The sequence below is a fragment of the Miniopterus schreibersii genome (genome assembly GCF_964146895.1).
Source record: "Miniopterus schreibersii genome assembly, chromosome: 2".
Lineage (NCBI taxonomy): Eukaryota > Metazoa > Chordata > Mammalia > Chiroptera > Miniopteridae > Miniopterus > Miniopterus schreibersii.
In genome coordinates, this window is record NC_138102.1 from 156,377,154 (window position 1) to 156,398,864 (window position 21,711).

Genomic DNA, 21,711 nt, shown 5'->3' on the forward strand with positions numbered 1-21,711 from the left:
TTTAGTTTATTGAGTCTCAATGTGACGCATATAATGGGGTTGTCATAAACCTTTTCATAAGTCAGGCCATGAGAATACCGTTTTACTTGTAAAATAATTGCACTGTAGTTTAAGGACTTTTAAAAAATGTTTTTGCATCAGTTCACAAATGCTTTTATATTTATGAAAAAGGAAAATCTTTGTTCATAGTAACATCTACTTATAAAAATAGTACCTGGTTAAGAGATTAACCAATGAATTTATATGTATATATGCATAGCCCAAGGACAGACATTAGTGCTGGATAGGCCTGGGGAGGGGGCAGGAGTGGAGCAGAGGGGTCAGTGGTGGAGGGAAAGGTATTACTTTCAACAATAAAGATAAATTTTTAAAATATAGTATCTGGAAATTAAATCTTTCTTTTCCTGCTATTCCCTTCAACATTCACACAGACTCTCACACACACGTGCGCGCGCACACACACACACACACACACACACATACAAGTACACACACATATACACATGTGTGCTGTATTTATAGGTATTAATTTGCAGAGTGTATTTGAAAATAGACACTAACTCTAGAATCTTTATAAATATAGGAAAATTAATTCAGCAGCAGAAATCATAGGAAAAAGTATAGGAAATAATATATTAAACAAGAATTATAATATTTTTATGTTAGTAGAAAGGGGAAATAGGATATAATGAGTGATAAATGTAGGCTATAAATGGTTAATAGAGTCTCAATTTTGTGTAAAAAATGCATTAAAAAGCCTGGGAAACTGGTACAATTCTTGCTTGATTTTTATTTTCTTTCTACTTTTACATTTTTTCAAAACCATCTACAGTGGGAATTTATCCATTTTTAAATAGAAAAAAAGCATGTCTTAACTTGATACTGAAGTGTTCTATTTAGATTGTTAAAACTAGAAATATAAGATGTTCTGTGCTTATATGAGATGCATAATACCTTTGAAAAGCAGAACTCTGGGTAATAATGATAGTTCATGCTTCTTGTGTTCATAGTCTATTCATTTTTACTTTCTCACTTTGTTTTTTATACTAATTTTTGTACACAGAAGAGAAGATATGTATTCTGATCTCTCAAGGATACAGCCATCTTTAGTACATTTTTTTTCAATTTTTTCAAAGTCAGATAGCACAATACTGCCATTGTCACTGTCATCATCCAATGAAATTCCTCTCAGTTGCTATCTGTCTAGTCTTCAGACTAGTGGAGTAACTATATCAACAATTGCACCAAAGTCTTCTAAATCAACTTCAGTGAGCCATTTCCAATCAGAAAGCAGCATGGGTAAGCAAAACATGTACCGATTTTTTGGATTATTTTTAAATTATATAATTCGATAAATTTTCTGTGTGTCTAGAAACCAGAATGATGTTTTATTATTTGTGTTCAATACTGCTAATTTCTTAATGTCATATGCAGAGTAACTTGACTATACTCACTATTGATCCTAACCCTGGAGTCATTTTCTGGTCACGTAAATGTATGTGGCCAAGTATGTCACCCCCATGATTAAAATATCTTGAGTTATCATAATGGTTCATGGGTTGACAGCTTAGATGTTCTAGAATTGCTAGATAATTAAAAAATTCTAATGTATAACATTAACTGCCCTTCCTCTTAATGCGACCAGAAAGATTAAGTAATGTCTTGTGTACTTTGTGCCTTCAGAAGATTTAGGACTTTGATGAGGAAAAGACAGAGAGATAAGAGAAAGAAGAAAAATAAAGAAGGTAAAAGGGTAGAGAGAAAAGGGAGAAACAATAAAGAATTTGAAGGAGAGGAAAATAAACACAGGACTATGGTTGGAAGAAGTAAAATGTTAACAGTTGCCAACAATGCGCTCAGCAATACCCACACTACGGGGCGTTTGTTCCTCACCGTGTGCAGGGGACGTCGAGGGTATGTTATCATAGTTTCCTGGAAAGACACTGTCTTTGGAAACAGAAGACCATGGTCCCAGCCATCTTTCAGCTCCCTATAGTGTGAGACATTAGGTAAGGTATGCAGCATCTTGGAGTCCCATGCCCCACAACTGCAAAATGGGGATTAAGACATCAACTTCACAGGGCTATCCTAAGGATTATTAAAGGAGATAGGAGATATTTATGAAAATCAGCTAGCGCACTCAATAAAAATTAGCTGTGAATCTGGACCTATCTCTCAGCACCATCTCATAGATAAGGCTAGATTGGGGTCTGCATTTCAATCACCAAACAACCAACAAGTTTCAAAACTGGCAGCACAGACACACTCGTGACGTCCTGATGCCCCCACTTTCCTCTGCCATTCTGTGCACACTTGCAGCCCGGCTGCTCCTTACCTATACTGGGTTTTGTTTCTGGTGTTCGCCCAAGCCTTTGACACAGTGGTATCTAGGATTTTGACCTACTGCCATTATTGTCATACTCCCCGTGTTTCACTGTTTGCACGCCTAAGATATATTTTTCAAAGAAACCTCCTAAATTCACACTGACCTTTAGCAATGACCGAATCCGTATACTTAAAAGTGAAAATACAGATTTCAGATCGTGGGAGGGAATATTTTCTGTCCTTTAGCACTGTATCATCATGGCATATGTTCTATATTTGGGTCAAAGTATGAAAGTTCCCAGGATTAGTAGGAAAAAATATACAGCAGCGTCCCCTGGCAGGATGAGCTGAGCTAGGATGCAGTCTTCGTTCGCCCTCAGTTACCGTAGATTCTGCTTCTGTAGATAGATGTCTGGGTTTGCTGCAACTTGTTGCATTTGGTTCATTTCCATCCATCTGTTCCTCTAGACGAAATAATGACTGTGACTAAAATGAATGTCCTCTTTCCTTTCAGAATGCAAAGGTCTCTATCCCTCAGGATGAGCTATTCAAAGAACTGCGGCCTATTCTCTATTCCTAAATTAATTAAAGGATTAAGTAAATACTCACCTGACTAAGAATAAACTAATTTAATTCCAAACCTTTCTTCTGAACAAAATACTTTGAGGAATCCTCTTTAGGAACTATGAGTTTAATCCTCTCCAGCTTTCACCTCACTTTGGTTTTGTTAAAGATACACAAATATAAAGCAAACTCTAGATTGTGCTAATCCTTTGATGATTTTGGACCCAGGGGTCACAATAATAACTATCATTTATTGAGTACCTGCTAAATACCAGACACTGCTAGACACTTATCTACATTGCCTTCAGTCCTCACATCACCTTAACAAGGTAGTATATTTTTATTTTATGCTCAGGAAAACCGAGAATTGGAAGTTTAAATCAGCTGGCTTAGTAAGTGACAGAGCAGGGATACAATTGCTGGTCTGCCCAAATCCAAGCCATATTGCCGTATCCACTTCGTCATGATGCCCCTCTGAAGTGTTCCTTTCTCTTTGCAATTACGTCATTAGATTTACTCAGCATGGTTCTTTCTATGTAAAATCATGAAACCTATTTTGTGTTTGAATCTCAACAGTGAGAGAACTTTAAAGAAGCTAGCTTATTTCTAAGAGGATACTAGAGCCTGATGAAGCATTACTTTATCTTTCTAATAAAGTATTTTAGTTGATGAGAGGAAACTTACATCTTTATCTAGCAAAATAGTAACCATTGTTAGGAAAGGACTCACTTGAAGGTTTAATTTATGGGTATCAATTTGGAGAGCATAGCTAATATAAAATAGAATAAAGTTATACTTATGTACAGCATATCCAAATTTGAGAGACTCAAATGTTTTACCTACTCAAAAACTTATGATGCTTCTAGTACAAATAAATGATCAGTTAAATAGTCATTATGTTGATGATATAATTGATAGTTTAAGATAATCTCTAGGAACTGAGTGTCACCAAAAATAATCACTTACTGGTCATTTTGTAGACTTTGGTTTAAAGCTTTTAATTATCTTCATTTAGTTTGACAGTGACAGTAAAATGTATAAAGAATATAGTTTTGTAGAAGCAAAGAATAAAGATAGTGGCTTTGAGTTCTTTTAATATCCTTTTATTTTTTTCTCTCTTTGCTGCTTCTCTCTTTAATTTGTTTGGAAAAAGCCACCGGTGTCACAGTTGCAAAGAAAAAGACTCTGTCATCCCTTGGTTCTGAGCCAGCTATGATTGGGGAAGGAGAGGATTATTTCCTATCTTTATTTGGTGATTCAAAGAAACCTGTTACACACTCATTTCAGACCAAGAAAAATTGGAAGCACTTTTCTATGATTCTTGAAGAAGTAGGCCAATTTAGATCCAGGTACATATTCTAATTATTTAACACCTTCTATTGCTATAGGATCCATAAGTCAGTAGGAGCCAAAATTTTAATCTGTTGTGCTGTTCATGATTAAATCTAAGAAATTAGACAAAATATAACTGTTTCATGTTCTGAGCAATTAAAAGGAATCAATATAACTCTCAAAGTAACCAAATAACTCTTCAAAGATGCCAGAGAAAACAGCACTACATAATCCCTACAAATAAAGTCAACTCAATTTTTCAAGAACCGGTCTTTATTATTGGCCAGTCATTCAGATGGACTTAGTATCTTTTTTTTTCTACTAGGACCTTGAGTTTAATACAGAAGAAGAAAGGTAGACATTTTAAATTGAATTTATTGGGGTGACATTGGTTAATAAAATTATATAGGTTTCAGGTGTACAATTCTATAATATATCTGTATGTTATATTGTATGTTCACCACCCCAAGTCAAGTCTCCTTCCATCAGTGTTTATCTCCCCTCTACCCTCTTCAACCTCTCCCCACACCCCCTTTCCTCTTATAATCACTATACATTGTCTGTGTCTATGACTGTGTGGTTTTTTGGGTTTTTTTTGCTTAATCCCTTCACCTTTTTCACCCAGCCCACAAGCCCCTTTCTTTGACAGCTGTCAGCCTGTTCTCTATCTATGAGTGTGTTTCTATGTTGTTGATTGGTTTATTTTGCAACAACAACAAAAATGATCCAATTAAGAAATGGGCAAAGGATTTGAACAGACACTTCTCCGAAGAGGACATATAGATGTCCAATAGACATATGAAAGATGCTCAACATCACTAATCATCAGAGAAATACAAATTACAACCTCAATGAGACATCACTTTCACACCTATCTGAATGGCTGTCATCAATAAATCAACAGGCAACAAGTGTTGGAGAGGGTGTGGAGGAAAGGAAACCTTGTGCCCTGGTGGTGGGAACGCAGACTGGCGCGGCCACTGTGGAAAGCTGTACGAAGTTACTTAAAAAAGTGACAAATGGAACTGCTTCGTGACCCAGCGATTCCACTTCAGGGTACATATTCAAAGGAACAAAACCCGCTAATTTGAAAGAATACATGCACCCTTATGTTCACCGCAGCGTTACTTACAGTAGCCAAGATACGGAAGCAGCCCAAATGCCCATTAGTAAATGAGTGGATAAAAAAAGCTGTAGTACATATATATACAACAAACAAAAACCATTTAATTGTACCATATGTAGAATCTAAAGAGCAAAATAAACGAACAAACAAAATGGAAACAATGACTCATAGATAAGAGATCAGACTGATGGTTGCCAGAGGGTAGGGCCTGGGGGGCTGGGTGAAAAAAGTGAAGAAATCAGGAAGTACAAATTGGTAGTTCCAAAATAGTCATGGGGACATAAAGTACAGCATAGGGAATATAGTCAATAATATTGTAATAACTGTGCATGGTGCCAGGTGGGTACCAGAAATATCAGGGGGACCACTTTGTAAAGTGCATGATTGTCTAACCACTATGCTGTGCTCCTGAAACTAACACAAAATAATAATTGAATGTAAACTGTAATTGAAAAAATTGTAGATATAGATATAATCTTTAAAAAGTGCCTGGCACATAGTAAATATTGGTTATTATAATTCGTAGGGGTATATTTCATTTTTAAAATGATGCCTCTAACCCACCAAAGGGATTGTGACCCACACTCTGAAAACTGCTACTATACAAATGTTTAGCTTGGTCCCTGGCAAATAATAAGCTCTTATCACGTTAGTGGGGGAAAATGCCATCTTATCTTTGTGTAATGTTTTGTTTGCTGAATTCTTTTAAGTACATAGTTGCTAGTTATCTTCATAGTAACTTTATTAGAAATATAATTTAGCTTTCCTCTTGATCTATTTCAGTTTCCTATCTCAGTGGTTTTATGAACAGTAGGATTTAAATAACAATAACCACACCTTCCTATGGCATTTATACCTTGACACCTAAAGCACTTTTTAAGTTTTCTTTAATTATTTTATGTGAAATAGATGATTTTATTGCCCAACAAACAGAACTAAGAAATCAAAGCATTTGCCTGAGACTACAAAATACACTATCTTCACATAGAATTTGTCTAATAAAGCGGACAGTTCATGAACAACTTCCAAAGCATATTTATTATTCAGTTCTTAACGTGAACTAAAGACATGCTTATCTGAACGCACCTTACAATCTTTGTATTTTTCTAGTGCTTTTGGAGACATCAAAATAGCTGAAGTGAAGGGTTTATTTGTGAAGCTCATTAACTCTTCCCTTGATAAAGAACTGGAGATTGGAAATTATATTCTCCAACAAAATGTGAATGGACAAAGAGTCTCTCTGTTCCGATTCCCTCCAAATGTCACAATGCAGGCCAGTTCCACAGTAACGGTAAGTACAAGATACCAAGACTATGAACTAAAATTGTGCAGGAAAATCTCACCTGCCCAGGTCAGACTGCGGCTCAGCACCGGCGGTTTCTTGGTCGCTTGATCTTTACGTAAAATGTGATGTTTTGTTGGTGGCGGCTAATTGAGCCGCGTTGTCCATCTCTGCGTGTAAGCGAATTCCCATAATTAAATTTCTATAGCTTTCTTCAATTTGTTGTATAATACCTTCTGTTTTCACAACTCAACTATTAAAATGAAATGCCTAAGTTCCTAAAATTAAGCCAACATAATCCATAAAAGGAAAGAGATTGTTTGCCTAGAGAACAGATAATTAGTTGATACTGGAGTTTTTCCTCTTTACTGTGCTTTCCTTTCAACCACATACCGTCTTACACAGCTTGACATTATATATTATACAGTCATTATATTTTAAAACCTCATATGTTGAGAAAGATAACATTGCAATCACCCTCTGACGTTTGCAGAACTGTTGAACTCCAGTGACACTTTTAATTAACAAACTCCTTTCTTACAGGTCTGGGCTGCAGCCTCTGAAGCAAAGCACCAGCCACCAACAGATTTTCTTTGGAAGGAAAACAAGTTCAGAACAAGCCCAGTTTGTACAACAATCCTGTGCACACCTAACGGTGAGGTCAGTATCTGGTTCCTAACAATAGTTTTAAATGGATAGTCTCCTTCTGTTCTCCTTCTACCCTGAGCTCGCTCAATTCTTTTTCCGACCCTAAAACCTCGCATAGAACCATCCCCGACTGTCATAGCAACTCAGCAAATCAACAGCACCCTCTTCCCAGTGCAAAGTGCCAAAGAGCTGCTTACAATTTGGCCAAAACGTTTTTGATATCCCAGATACGAAGCTGCTTCAAATGTCAGCACGAAGGATGGATTTTATTTATGGTGTTTGAGCCAGAAGAGCAGGATGAGAAAGGAAGAGACTCTGCGCAGGCCCTTTCTATTCACTTATGTATTTTTCAAATGTTTGTTGAGGTTCTTCTCTATGCTAAAGGTTGTCGTAAGTGTCAGGAATATAATGTACAGTACCACAGGATATCTGCTCTCGAGAACTAATATTCTAGCCCTCGCCTGTTTGGCTCAGTGGTTAGGTCATTGGCCCTTGGACTTAAGGGTCCCAGGTTCAATTCAGGCCAAGGGCACGTACCTCAGTTGCAGGCAACCAATCGATCTCTCGCTCTCTCTCTCTCTCTCTTTCCTTTCCACTCTCTCTGAAAAGCAATGGAAAAAAATATCTTTGGGTAAGGATTGAAAAAACAATCAAACTAATATTCTAATGAAAGAAACTACACTCTAATTTGTCTGATGATACTATATTCACTATAAAATTATGTGTATCAGTAATTAATTCTCAATATTTGACAACTTTAGATTTCCACTCTAGCTTTTCTGTGGTATAATATTAGCAGAAGTACATACCCAAAGACACACGCAGTAAAGTCAGTTATCTTTTTTGACAACAAAAAAGTAACAAAAGTAGTTACAGCAAAACTATTCTTTAGATTTTTCTTAAATACCTGTCTTTTCTTCTTAGCCCCCATCGAACTTACTACACCATTTAACAACTAATCCACACAACAGGCTGATCAAAGTCTACTTCTGAGTTTCTTCTTGTTAAGTTATACCTGATGATATAGACTTGCTAATTTATTATGAGCCACTTAATGTCTTTCTGAGGAAACAAGCAGTTGCTAGATGGAGAAAACACTCATTAGTACTTTTGCAGCCTTCACTCACTTAAGCTTTAGGTATTTTTGTGGGCTCAAACTGAATTTCATAATACTTCCAATAATTTTTACTGATAGTGAAAATAAAGCTATACAATCTAACTTACTTACTCAGTCCCATCAGAAATTATTAGCAAAACTCAGATTAGGAATAAAGCCTCCTTGTTTCAGACCTTTTATCACATTACTCTACCCATTTATCTGCTCTGCAAACAACTCTGGAGTCTCTACCTTGCAGGCACACTGTTCCAGGCACTGAGTGTTGAACCAGACAGACCAGGTCCCTGAGCTCCTAAAGTACACATTTTGTTTGGCAAATTGTCACTTTGTGCAACTGAATTAGACTTCGAATTTAGACTAGCCCTTTTACTGAGTGGTTTAAGCTAGTTTGCTCACATAGACTCAGACCATTTCTGCAGGGTGAAGTAAATACAATTTTATTATTTTTTTTTTTGCCAGTGAAAGGGTGAATCTGATTGACTGACTCATAGAGGAAATATTTGCATATATTTAGAATCTGCCAAGCATTGTGCTAGATGCTGGGGGAAAAGGAGCATAACTATTGTGTAACTATTTCTGTCCTCAGAAAAATCATAGTCTGGTAGTAGAAATTTATATGGAGCAATAAATAATTGCAGTACAGTGAAACAATACTTTAAGAGAAGTATGTGCACAGAGTGCAATAGCCACGTTAAAGGAAGAACTCTGTAAAGGGAAGCATGAAGAAAAGCATTAGAGGGCAAAGGAGCACTTGTTCTGAGTCTGCAGGAGAGAGGGATTTCACCCAGTTGACCTGAACCAAGTGGTCTTGTTCCTTTCCTCCCCCCAGCTCACCCTTCCCCATGCTTTTCCATGCTCTCTTCTCAAACTACACTGGCCTTCTTTTACTTTTTTTACTTCATTGCTCCCTCAAGCTACAGGGCCTTTGCACATGCTCTTGCCTCTCCATGGACTCTTTTCTCCCCTTTTTACCTATTAAATCGCACCCATCCTCAGACCTCAGCTCAAGCCTTTTTTTTTTTTTTCAAATTGAGGTCCTATTGGAATCCCACTCAATGATAAAGCAGTCAGCATTACTTAATTAAATAGAAAATATTTCCATTAAGTACAGAATTGTGACTTTACCCCAACCTAAAACCCTAATGTAAGCATAGAGTTCTCCCTCACCCCTCTTTTTAACAGCACATTTATTTCTCTTCTCACTTCAGTGATGCGGACCTCACTACCTGCAACCGTGAGACAGATTTTCCTCACAAAGATGGGTTGCTCCATTCCCATAGACAAGCTAAAACACAGGAAAGCCTGAGGCTTTTATCATGACTCTGGAATTGTTTTCTATTTATAACAAAAATAACCCACATCTTGTAGACAAAGTTACAGAACTTGCAATCTTCTGCCTAAGGAAATCGCCAGTCATACAAATTAGAATAGGTTCTGTTGCTGGACTTGAGCAAAAAAGTTATATTATTGGTCATGGATCATTAAAAGAAAACGAAACCTAAAATAAAGTATGACAGACATCACTGATATGCTATAAATCACGTGGTGTAATATAAAGGTAGATTTAGTCCTGCTCTGCCATGAGTTAACTATGAAATTTTTATTCTGTTTTCTAACATATAACACAAGGGCTTTACAACATCATCACCAAGATTCTATGAGTCTATAGATTTTTAAACAGGACTAGATTTTTTTCCCCACCAGTTACATTGCTGTCCTCCAGGATTTGTAGCCTCTACATTATATGTCAAAAAAAATTAATAAGCATTTTATATTTAGTCGATGCCTGGAACCTTTTCAATACATTATTTTGCACTAAAGATTCAGGTATAGGACTGCCTGCTGCCATGCTGTAGGAGCTCACTGAAGGGCTGTTTCTATGTGCATTATCTCATTTGGTTCTCAGATTGTTTAAGCATTTACAAAAGAGGAAAATGGGGCTTGGAAAGTTAAATGGCTTGCTCAAGGTCACGTGATTGGTAAAATGGCAGAACTAAAATAAAACCAGACATTCTGACTCTGAGAATTTTTCTATTGTACTAAAAATAGCCTACAAGGTTCATATGGCCAACATTCCAGAGGTGTAATGAGAAACATATTTTATTTTATCACATTATCATTGTCATCTAATATTTTAAGTCCCTATAATATAGGGAGAAATAAAATATTGCCCTTGTCTAGGAAAGTCTTTCAATCTAATTGAGGGAGATTGCACTAAAAAATATATAAAAAAAAATCATAACATATCTTCAACACAAATGTGTCTGTTTGAGCTGCTAAAATTGAAGAATCCCTAACTGATGACCTGAAGCAAAAATGGAGTTTTCCTGTTGTGGTCCATGAAATTGAACTTTTTAGAAAAGATTTCACTCTTGTCTTTCTCTGTTGAACTTGCCTGGCATTGCCTTTATGTCTAGTTAATTTGCCTTTATGTCCAGTTAATTGTTTGTCAATCCAATCAGAGCAACTCAATGAATCCAATCAGTTTTTCAACTGTAACAGCATTAGCCCAAAACTTCTAATTTTATGATCTAAAAACAGATCACAAGAACAAGGAGAATATTAGGGCACACTTTGGTGCTTAATTTTCTCATGTTGAACAAAGACATAAATGTTAGTCCCTACACATGATTTTCCTGAATAATTTTTGCACGTATATGTTGTTCACATGCCACATATTCAAGAAACCAAAACAAAATCCAGCTTTAGTGGTCATGGGTTTCCTTAATAGTCCCACTTAGGATCTAGTCTGGAGAATGGGGTCTCCTTTCCATGTCTCTGGCCTGGTTCTACTGCCCATTTTCCCATCTTAAATAATAGAAAGACTGATACAGAGACAGATAGATATAGATAGTAATATAGATATTGATATAGAGATAGACACACACATATACACATTTATGCATATATAGTGTCTTAAATATTTAACATTTTTACTATAAATATTATAACTACTTTTTGCACAGTTCTTTATAGTTATGAAACTTAGTAGCTTACTCAGAACACCCTCATATAGCAGTTCCCCACCACCAGCCTCCTTATTTTGTGTCTGAGGACTCAGGTACATAGTAAGTGACTAACCTGCCTGAGGTTATGCAGCTTGTGATTTTCAGTACTGGAAACTAAGACCCAGGTGTCTTACTACATTTTTATGGTGTTTCACTAATCCATACACAATAGGTAAGTGACATTACACATTTTGACTTTAAAATGTTATTGAAATAAGCCCGTGACATTTTTTAAAAATCTAACTCCCACAGTATTTTATATTAATGAATCACTTTTGTAGGCCATAGCCTGGTGCACTCCTGTTCACTGGAAGCAAGCATGGGAGAAATTAGAGACTGACATTGAATTTGAGAGATGCTCCATAGTAAGTCCGCCATCTCGAAGGCACATATTTCACTGGCCAAAAGTTGAAACTACAACTAAAGAAAAATGTAAAGAAACCTCAAAGTTTCAGATGGATTTTCTAGTTCCAGCTTTTCTTAAGAGGTAAAAGTTGCTTGTTTTTTGTTTTTGTTTTTTGTTTTTAACTGAGCCCTTCTCACATTGGTAACTGAGCAGGTGGGAGTGACTGGGTGACAAGTAAATATATGACGGATAGGTAAATCAATTAATGTCCAAATAATCCTATTTTGAATAGGACTATAAAACCCATAATAGTTTTAAAACATAAAAACACAGAGCAAGCAAAGATATGCTCGTGGGACGATAAAGGCTGGCCATTTCCACTAGGCAATGGAGACACCCGCCTCCGCCCTCCCAGCCATTTCACTTCTCAACGGCACTGCTGTCAGAGGCAAGGCTGTGGAGGGTGAAGAGGTGAAGTTATCACCACATCTTTAGCAGTGCTGGGGTTAAAGGGAGAAGGGCAACATCTAGGAATTTTATCTTGGATCAAGAGCTGGCTGTGATTAAAGGTGCAGAATTTGTTATTCATTTATAGGCACAAGCTTCTGATGTGATAAAAGTGCTGCCCACGAGATCTAAAAAAGCCATATTGTCTGGTCTTAAGACATGCTCTATCTTTAATTGAGCCTTCATTACAAATGCCACTGCATAAAATGCCTTTTGAGTTCAATTTGGCCTTAATTTTTCTTTTACAGAGAAAAAGAAGTCCCACCAACTCTTTTCCCCAATCGCAGCCCTTGGTGCCACAGTCCCAATGTGCCTCCACATCCCTACTGTCCTCTGATTACACCTCACAATCCCAGCATGTCTGAAAGCAGCTTAGACAGACAGCCCACGCCTCAGTCAGCCAGGCCTGATCCAGCCCTGGTAAGTCAAATGGATACTTATTCCTGCAGAGAATAAGGGGTGTGTGTGTGTGTGTGTGTGTGTGTAGAACTGGTGAAAAGGGGTTAAGTAGTAAAATACGCTAAGTGTTAAAAACTATATCCTCAAAAACAGTTGGCTCCTAAAGGAAGTATTGTAAGCCGTGCACTTATATTTGCTCTAGCACAGTGTCTTTACTGTTCTTGATAAATATCTGTTGAATGAGTCAGCAAATCAAAAGAACAGCAAAAATGTGTAGTTCTTGAAGTTTGGTCCAAAGCACATTTTGTTTTTTATGAGGCAGGATAAGCTGGTCCTACAAGTTATGCTATGCTAAAAAATTCATCTTTTCCAAACACTCTAATATTAATCCCAAATCTCATCTTTTTCTTTGACCAGACATTTCTTACTTAAGTTCTCTCAATAAAGCTTTTAGAGTTGATGTTATTAACCCAGAATCTGTGAATGGATTTCAAGAAGTCCATGAATCTGCTAAATTTGGTGCAAAAATCTGTGCCTATATCATGTTTTCTGGGGGGAGAGTCCATGAGGCTCATTGGGCGCCTCCAAATGTTTAAGACCTGATGAGAAGAACACAGTGCTGGACCCTAAGCTGTGGAGAAGGGCTGCTTCTATACAATAGCCATGTCCTGGTGAAGTTATAGTGATTCGCAAACTTTTATTTAGCAGAGGGATACGTTTTGAAATGAAATCTTGAGCGGAGTCCCAAGTCCCAATGTATGGAATGGATTAGAGCAGACCTGCCCCAGTGGAGGAGCAGGCGGTGGTTCCCATCATACCCACTTCTCCCCCCTTCCCTGTGATCCTTGAGCACCTTTCTGGAATCATAGGATTCTGTATACGCCTGTATGAAAACCACAGTTAGTATGTTAACACGTCATCGGGAAATAGCACCCCAAAACAATACCTTTCAGAAGTGGAATGATGGAAATTTTGTAAATTTCTAAATACATTCCATTTCATAAAACTAAGTATCCTATATTATTGTGCCTGAGTCTCTTCATCTGTAAAGTAAGAGATTTGAGTGTGAAATTGAAAAAGCTCTTTCAGCAATAAGTGTTATATACATATTAGATACGTAAATAGCATGTATTATTTTATACACAAATACATAGCTTTAGTATATCACTTAGATTTGAGACTCTCAAGAAGTACATTAATTTATGTTTTTCTCCAATTAATGATAGCCTTTACTATTTTATTCATTCTGGACAACTTGTTTTCCAAAGAAATTTGACTTCAAAATTTCTTTTCTTTTAAAAAATTTTAATTACATTTTACAGTCAATATTATTTTGTATTAAAATTTTCTTGATTCACCTTTCCATAGTGGTGGCAACTCACCTTGATTACTAAATAACTTTTGCTATTCAACACAGGACATCTTATTGTATGTTTATATCCTATAATAGTAATCCAAAAAGATGGTTGCTTTGATACTTTCAGGACCTCTCTGTTCATCATTATATACTTTTTAAATTTTTTATTTATTAAATTTTTAATATGAATAGATGTACATTGGAAGTATAAGAACTTTTCTTTGATTTCAACTGTGAAAGATGGCCACAGAGAGGCAGATGTTATGAATAATTAGTTGGTGAGTCACTGGGTTACAGCAATCCCCAAATCATTAGTTCATTTCCTTGAAAGAATATGTAACAAGATCCTTCAAAGGAAAGTTATCTAGTTTGTTAATTATCCAGTCTCTCTCTCTCTCTCTCTCTCTCTCTCTCTTTTTAATGTATCTTTATTGATTTCGAAGAGAAGAGGGAGAGGAAGAGAGAAAGATAGAAATATCAATGATGAGAGTCATCATTGATCGGCTGCCTCCTGCAGGCCCCAAACTGGAGGTCGAGCCCGCAACCTGGGCATGTGCCGGGACCAGGAATCAAACTTGGATCTCCTGAATCCTAGGTCAATGCTCACCCACTGAGCCACACCCGGCCAGGCTCCAGTCTCTTTTTAATTTGCCTACCATTGGACTATTTGCTATTATTAGCACACTTCTCAATAATTGACAAAGGTTCTTCAGTCCTGCTCCTTTCCCTCTACACTAATAAATGGGCTAGTTTGCTGAGTTACAGAAGAAAGAATCTTCATTGCATGTGACTAAGGGAATAGTTGCCTTGTGTTTAAGTGTGCTTCTCGAGTATGTTATATATGTTATAGAGAAACCTAGAGACTTCACAGTGAAGATAGTTTTAAAGAAAAAACTACACATCATATGCCTAATTTTTACCAAGCAAACTTGTGTTTTTAAACATGTTAAAATACAGAAAGCATAGAGAAGTCTGATATGAAATTGGAATAAGTCATTCTGGCCCTCATTTTTATATTTTAATTCTCTATATATGGATCAATGAAATACATATATTATCATTGATGTGTTTTTAATCACATAAGTGACAATAAATACAGTGCATGACCACAATAGTTGTTTAACATAGGTGTGATGAAGGACAGGCAGAAAAGGAGACACTGAAGGTTTTTAATTAGGCATCTCACAGAGTTAGGTCTGTACTTTAAAGAGAATTTTGGGAGCAGTTGAAAATGAAGTGGAGTGGGAAATATTCCAAAATCTAGAAGGAAAGAAAGAAGGAGGAGAAAAATAAGTGAGGAAAGAAGGGGAAGACCAAAGCAGGTTAGGAAAAGAGAATGGGGACAAGTTGGTTCTATAGAATTGTGATTTGAGTCCCAAAGGACAGGGGGGAAGAGAGATTGGGGCAGAAGTAATATTTAAAGAAATAATGACAAAAATTCTCAAAAATTGATGAAAGACATCATCATAGAATCAAGAAGAATCTCAGACAGCATATTTAAAGGAAACCATACTAAGTATATTATAACAAAACTTCAGAAAACAAAACCATGGAAGTCAGAAGACAATGGAATGATATCTTCAATGTGCTAATGTGCTAAGAGGACTACTATCCTAGAGTTCTGGACCAAGCAAAATACACTTCAAAAAGTGAAGATGAAATAAAGACTCTTTCAGGCAAACAACATTAAGAGAATTCATCAACAGTAAAGTCACACTAAGGAAATATTTCAAGTAGAAAAAAAATGATCCTAGAAGGATGCATAAACATATTAGGAGAAATGAAAAAAAAAAATGCAGTCAAAGCATGGATAAACATAAATGAATATTTACTATAAAAAATAATACTAATATTCTCTTGCAGGGTTTAAAATTTATATATAATTTAAATTCGTGACAATCGTCTTAGTTTCCCAGGGTTACTGTGACAAAGTATCACAAACTTGGTGGCTTAAAACAACATAAATCTATTCTCTCACAGTTCTGGAGACTAGAAGTCCGAAATCAAACTGTCAGCAGGGCCGCCCTCTCTCTGAAGACTCAGTCTAGGGGATTACCCATCCTTTCTTGCGTCTTCCCAGTTTCTGGTTGTTGCCGGCATTCCTTGGTGTTCCTTGGTTTGTAGATGCATCGCTGTACCCTCTACCTCCATCCTTGCATGGCCTTCTCTCCTGTGTATGTGCCATATTCCCCTCTTTTGATAAAGACCCCAGTCACTGGATCAGGGCCCACCCTAATTTAGTATGATCTCATCCTAACTTGATTACATCTGTGAAGACACGATTTCCAAATAAGGCCACATTCACTGGTTCAAGGGGTTAGGACTTCAAAATATATTTAGGGTGGACACAGTTTAACCCATAACAATAGTAATAGCACAAAAGTTTGGCAGGGGAGTAAATGGAGTTAAAGTACTCTAAATTTCACGACTTTTCCAGTAAGTTGTAAAGGTAACAATTTCTATTAGATTTTAGTAAATCAAGGATATGCATGTTGGAATCTAGGATAGACATTAAAAGAATAGTATCTGATTGTCACGTTCATGATATGTATCATACTTTCATTATCATTCAGTACAAAATATGTTCTAATTTCCAATATGATCCTCTTTGATACATGGGTTGTTTAGTGATAATATATCACAAAAAATGGGTTTATTTCAGGAATGCAAAGCTGGTTCAAGCTTTGAAAATTAATCAATTAAACTTATCATCCTAACAAAATAAAAAGGGAAATGATATATAGAGAAAATATAGAAATATAGATAAATATAGAAAAAGGCATTTGATAAAATTTAATACCACCCTGTAAGGAGAGAGCCTTAGAAAATTAGTATTTGAAAGGCTTTCCTTAATCTGACAAATGGTATCTACAAAAATCCTAAAGCAAACTATCATACTTAATGGTGATATAATGAACATTTCCCCCTTGAAATCCAGATCAGGACAACAATCCTCCTCATGATGACTTCTGTTCAACATTGTATTAGAAGTCTGAGTGAAATAAGGCAAGAAAAATGAATATATAAATATCCCATTATCCCATAACCCAGCAATTCCATTCTCAGGAATTACATATGCCTGAAAAATACATACATCTGCACACTAAACACAAATACAATATGATCATAGCAACTGTATTTGTAATAGCCTAAAACTAGAAGCAATCCAATTGTTCATCAACAGTATAATAGATAAATTATGACATATTAATAAAATCCCATCAGCAATGAAAATGCATGAACTACTGCTACATGCAGCAACATCAAAGGATCTCACAGGCATAATATTGAACAGAAGCTGCCAAACAAAAAGGATTGCATATTGTATGTTTCCATTTATGTAAAATTCAAAAATATACAAAACCATGGTGTTAAAGGTCAGAGTAGTAGTTATCTCTGGGAGAAGGAAGGAAGTAGCCCTTGGAGGTTACACAAAAACTGCTTGTAGGATACTAACAGTGTTTCACTTCTTGATCTGAGTGGTGTTAAGTGAATCACTGTTTTCATGGTGCCCTGTGATTATGACTTGTGATCTTTTCTGCACGTATGTTACACTTACATAAATTTTATTTTTAGAAACTTGATGACAAGAAAAGGAAAATTAGAAAGGGAAGCCAGCACAGTTATAGGAACAAGCACCGACAGCTTACACCCTGAAAAGGAAGGAGAAAGAAAACCTAAAAAAGTAGATCAATAAACTCAGACTGATACGTGGCTTATTTATCGTAGGAGAAAAAAATAGTCTTACTTGAAATAAGTCTAAGCCTATCATTGTATTGCATTGTTTTGGAAATTCATTTTAATAGGGTTCATTGTAGCTCAGTCATTTCCAGGAACCTTTGTGGCAGGGGTGGCTAACTACTGCCCCTAAGTCATTGTTCCTTTAGACGCAAGGCCCACAGGCCCAGAGAAACCTAGGCACGCAGCTGCCGAGAATGGGGCCTGTTTCTCCAGCCTCCCCTGCAGTCAGGCAGGGCTGAGTCTTCATTCCGTACGACGGAATGTGAACAGAAATCATGCAAACAGAGAGCATCTGACCATGCCCTTGGAGGTGTGCGCCCCCGTGGCTCCCCATGCAGTGATAACAGGAGCTGGGGCTGCCATCTTTCAGCCCAGAGGAGCCATGTGTTGAGGGTGAAAAAGACATTCTATGTGGCCTGTACTGGCACAGCTCCAGACTGTTACGTGAGAGAGAAATAATCTTGTTTAAGCTGTCGTTAAGTAGTGCCTGAACCAGATGGCCCACACAGGATCACTATCATTTAGTTCCACTTAATAGGCTACTGGTTAAAAAGAAAACAAAAATCTCAGCCAGAAAGGACACTTTTAAGACAATGAAGTAAATCTGAATATAGAATGAATATTAGATATTGATGAGTCCCATTCTTTCCTTAGGTGTGCTGATTGTGTTGTAGCTATATTGGTGGTTCTTAGATTCATATAGAAATCTGTAATTAATTTCTAGAAGTTTAGTGATATAAGCATAGGTAGATAATACAAATATGGCAAAATACCAAGTTTTGAATCTGGGTGATAGGTATATAGACTTGGTTGTATTATTTCATATTTTCTGTATGTTTAAAATTTTTCACAATAAAATTTTGATAAGAAATAAAACAAACACGAAAACTATTTTTGATAAAACATAGTATGATCTTGGAGCTACTAGCGCACAGAGACAAGGCACTGGCCACAGTATAAAAGAGCGGCTCTTGGGAAGGCTGAAGACCTTTCACAAAGCAGATGTGTTTGCATAGTGTTGTACTAATAATGTTCCTAGACCTAGAGAGCATGTGCTTTCCTCTGGCTGAGATTAGTTTACGGATCTTGATAGCTTCATCAGTCTTCTTCTATAACTCAAGTTAAATGACAGAAGCTACTCTGAAGATGGTATTCTACAGACATTGTTTGAAGCTAACGCTGTGGTGTGTGCACTGTTTAGTGCACTTTATTGGCACACAGTTTAATACATTTTGTCTGTCATCTGTGATCCATAGTGTACCCTGCAGTGGGATTCATTTCACTTGTGGACTCTACAGTTGTCACTGTCTTCCATGCAAATGTCATTATAGGAATGATATTAATAATGTTCCTTTGTTTCTGAGGGTTACAGAGCCACACTATAAAAGCCAACCTGTTAAAAAATAAATAAAACTAGAACATAGATAACATTAAGTAGGAACGAAACATTTAAAATCTCATCAATGTAAGCTCTCTCTTAAGGCCACATTCATGGAATCTTACATTAGCTAGACCGTGGTCAGTTACTCATTACAGTCCAATAGATCTGGCTTATCTGTACTGAGATCAATGTATTTTTTTTCCCATAGGAACATGTTTGAAATCAGTTCTTTTTATGTATCCCCATATTAGTGTCTGTTCTGTGTATTGATGTTTATACCTGTATTGCACTGTTAAATTTATCAGATAAAGAATTTGGAATATCATATGTCACATCTTTATGACTGGGTAGATTTTTAGTTAATGTTATAACTAGAAATTGTATGAATTGTTATATACAAGTTTTAAACAAAAAAATCTGACCATTTTTAGAAAAGAAAAGGCCAATTACTTGGACCTCTTACAGTCAAACTAGAAAATAATCACTTGAGCCTGGCCAGGCGTGGCTCAGCAGCTGAGCATTGACCTAGGATCCAGGAAATCAAGGTTCAATTCCCCATCAGGGCACATTCCTGGGTTTCGGTCTTGATCCCCAGTGAGGGGCATGCAGGAGGCAGTCGATCAATGAGGACTCTTGCATCATTGATGTTTCTCTCTCTCCCTCTCCCTTCCTCTCTCTGAAATCAGTAAAAATATATTTTAAAAAAAGAAAAGAAAAGAAAAATCACTTGAAGAAGCACTGCAAACTGCCAAGGCTTTCTGTCCATTTTTTATCATCAAAAAGTTAGGGACTTTTTTATAAAGGAAAATTATATTACATCATGAATTCAAGGGTAATGACTTTTCTGTTGCTTGCTTTCAGAAAATTTAGATTATAATATCATTATATTTCTGAAGACATTTTTTTAAAAAGAATAAAGTGAAAACCATTTATATATCCCTCTTACAGGTGTAATACAGGTGTCTTTAATGACCATACAAAGAATTCCAAGATACTAATCCCAATGACAGAATGTTTGGGTAACTTTATGACTAGATCTCCTATTTCAAAACATTTAAACATTATAAAACAGAAGTATTTTAAGTTAATTGCCCTTCAGTTATGAAAATTATAATCTCATGTATAGAATACATATAATTAATGATCCATTTCATCACACAAGTAAGAAATATTGTTCAGGAGTCAGGGTATTCAAGTTAATGTTACTAGGTGTTGACTGTTTCAGGCTCAAAAAACCCAAGAAATTGCCGTCACCCTCTGACACTGAAACAAACACCACAACTACTACTAATCCTGTCATTAAATTTCAAGAAATTATAGATGGGAAATTTTATAAATGTTATTAACTTTGAATATAGTACTTTGCTGTAGAACAAGTTTTCACAGTGTCATTCAAAACCTTCATCTTCAAGCTAGTCAGTCTGGAAGGAAGTACATAAAATATTTACAAGGTCTGTTTCATGCCGACAAATTGCTCCAGAAGATGGGAATTGATGTGCTAGATTTTCCCTATATCTAAGCCACTGCCTGTGGTAAAGAAAGTATCTTAGACACCTATTCATATTCCACGTCCATAACTTACTACTCAGAAAGTTTACACTGTGATGCGCCAAACAGCATCCTGACTCATCAGATGCAGAAACCTAATAGTGACTAAGAAATAACTGTGCTAAACTCCTTGCATTTTTGTTCACCTTCCTTGCAGATCCCATTCTCACATCCAGCTTCTGGATAATTGTTTCTTTGTAATCAAATACTGGCAGTTTAACTTGATAATTCTTCCTCTGGGCTTGCAGAGACAAAGAAAGGGTTAGGTTTGACTGAGAAGATTTTACCATAGTCCCCCCCCCCCCCCGCCCCAAAAGCTCATTGCTGTCCATACCTAGGAGATTATTTTGCTTTCTTATCTTTTATTTCACAGGAATAAAAGAGCATCTCATTTCTGGGGTAGAAGTAATTTGTACTTGGGAACATTCCATTGAGCATCATTTCGGTTTGATACTAGTTTTCTATGTAGAAGTTATATTTAAAGAAAGTGGCTTTCAGTCCTTGCTTACGTGTATAGAGGTGAGGAGGCCACCAGCTCTGTCACCTCATTCATCACCAGGGTGGAGTGGGCTCAAGCGGCCGGCTAAGCAGCTCCTGCTCCTGTCCACACACTGTCCCGGGCAGCCCTCCTGATACAGCCCGAAACCTGGACCTCCCTCCACTAGCTACTTCATCATTATGGCAGCTCCAAGTGTGGAAAGTAGAAAGCATCTGAGGAATTTTGCTGGTAAAAATTGTACTGCAAGCTCAACTTTTAAAATACATCTTCCCTGTGGATACTTTTTCTCCCAAAGTTTTTATGATGTCTTGAAATATATGTTTTTTAATAGTTCATCAAAAACTTAGACTTAATAATCAAATAATGCTTTGCAAGGGGTTTTTAAATCACTTTCTTTATGTTACCATTAAATAGGGTTTTTAAACCTAAGATTTCTTCAAATAAAAGAAAACCCTTTTATTGATAGTTTATTCCAAGATTTGTTTTAATGTGAAAAATCAATACTTGAAATATTGGACTAAATTCCTGCCC

The 21,711-nt window shown here is 36.5% G+C and overlaps 1 protein-coding gene across 1 annotated transcript in view; it reads left to right on the plus strand.

Annotated features, from left to right (window-relative positions):
• Positions 1 to 4,101: 4,101 nt before the first annotated feature.
• The window catches only part of LMNTD1 (lamin tail domain containing 1), a gene marked incomplete at both ends in the record, with an annotated part of 56,100 nt that continues 38,490 nt past the window's right edge, over positions 4,102 to 21,711 (plus strand). Inside the window, 5 exons of the mRNA XM_081127801.1 lie at positions 4,102 to 4,238; positions 6,458 to 6,638; positions 7,173 to 7,289; positions 11,684 to 11,889; positions 12,504 to 12,675. Coding sequence (XP_080983927.1) covers positions 4,102 to 4,238; positions 6,458 to 6,638; positions 7,173 to 7,289; positions 11,684 to 11,889; positions 12,504 to 12,675 — 813 coding nt within the window. The remainder of the gene's footprint in view (positions 4,239 to 6,457; positions 6,639 to 7,172; positions 7,290 to 11,683; positions 11,890 to 12,503; positions 12,676 to 21,711) is intronic.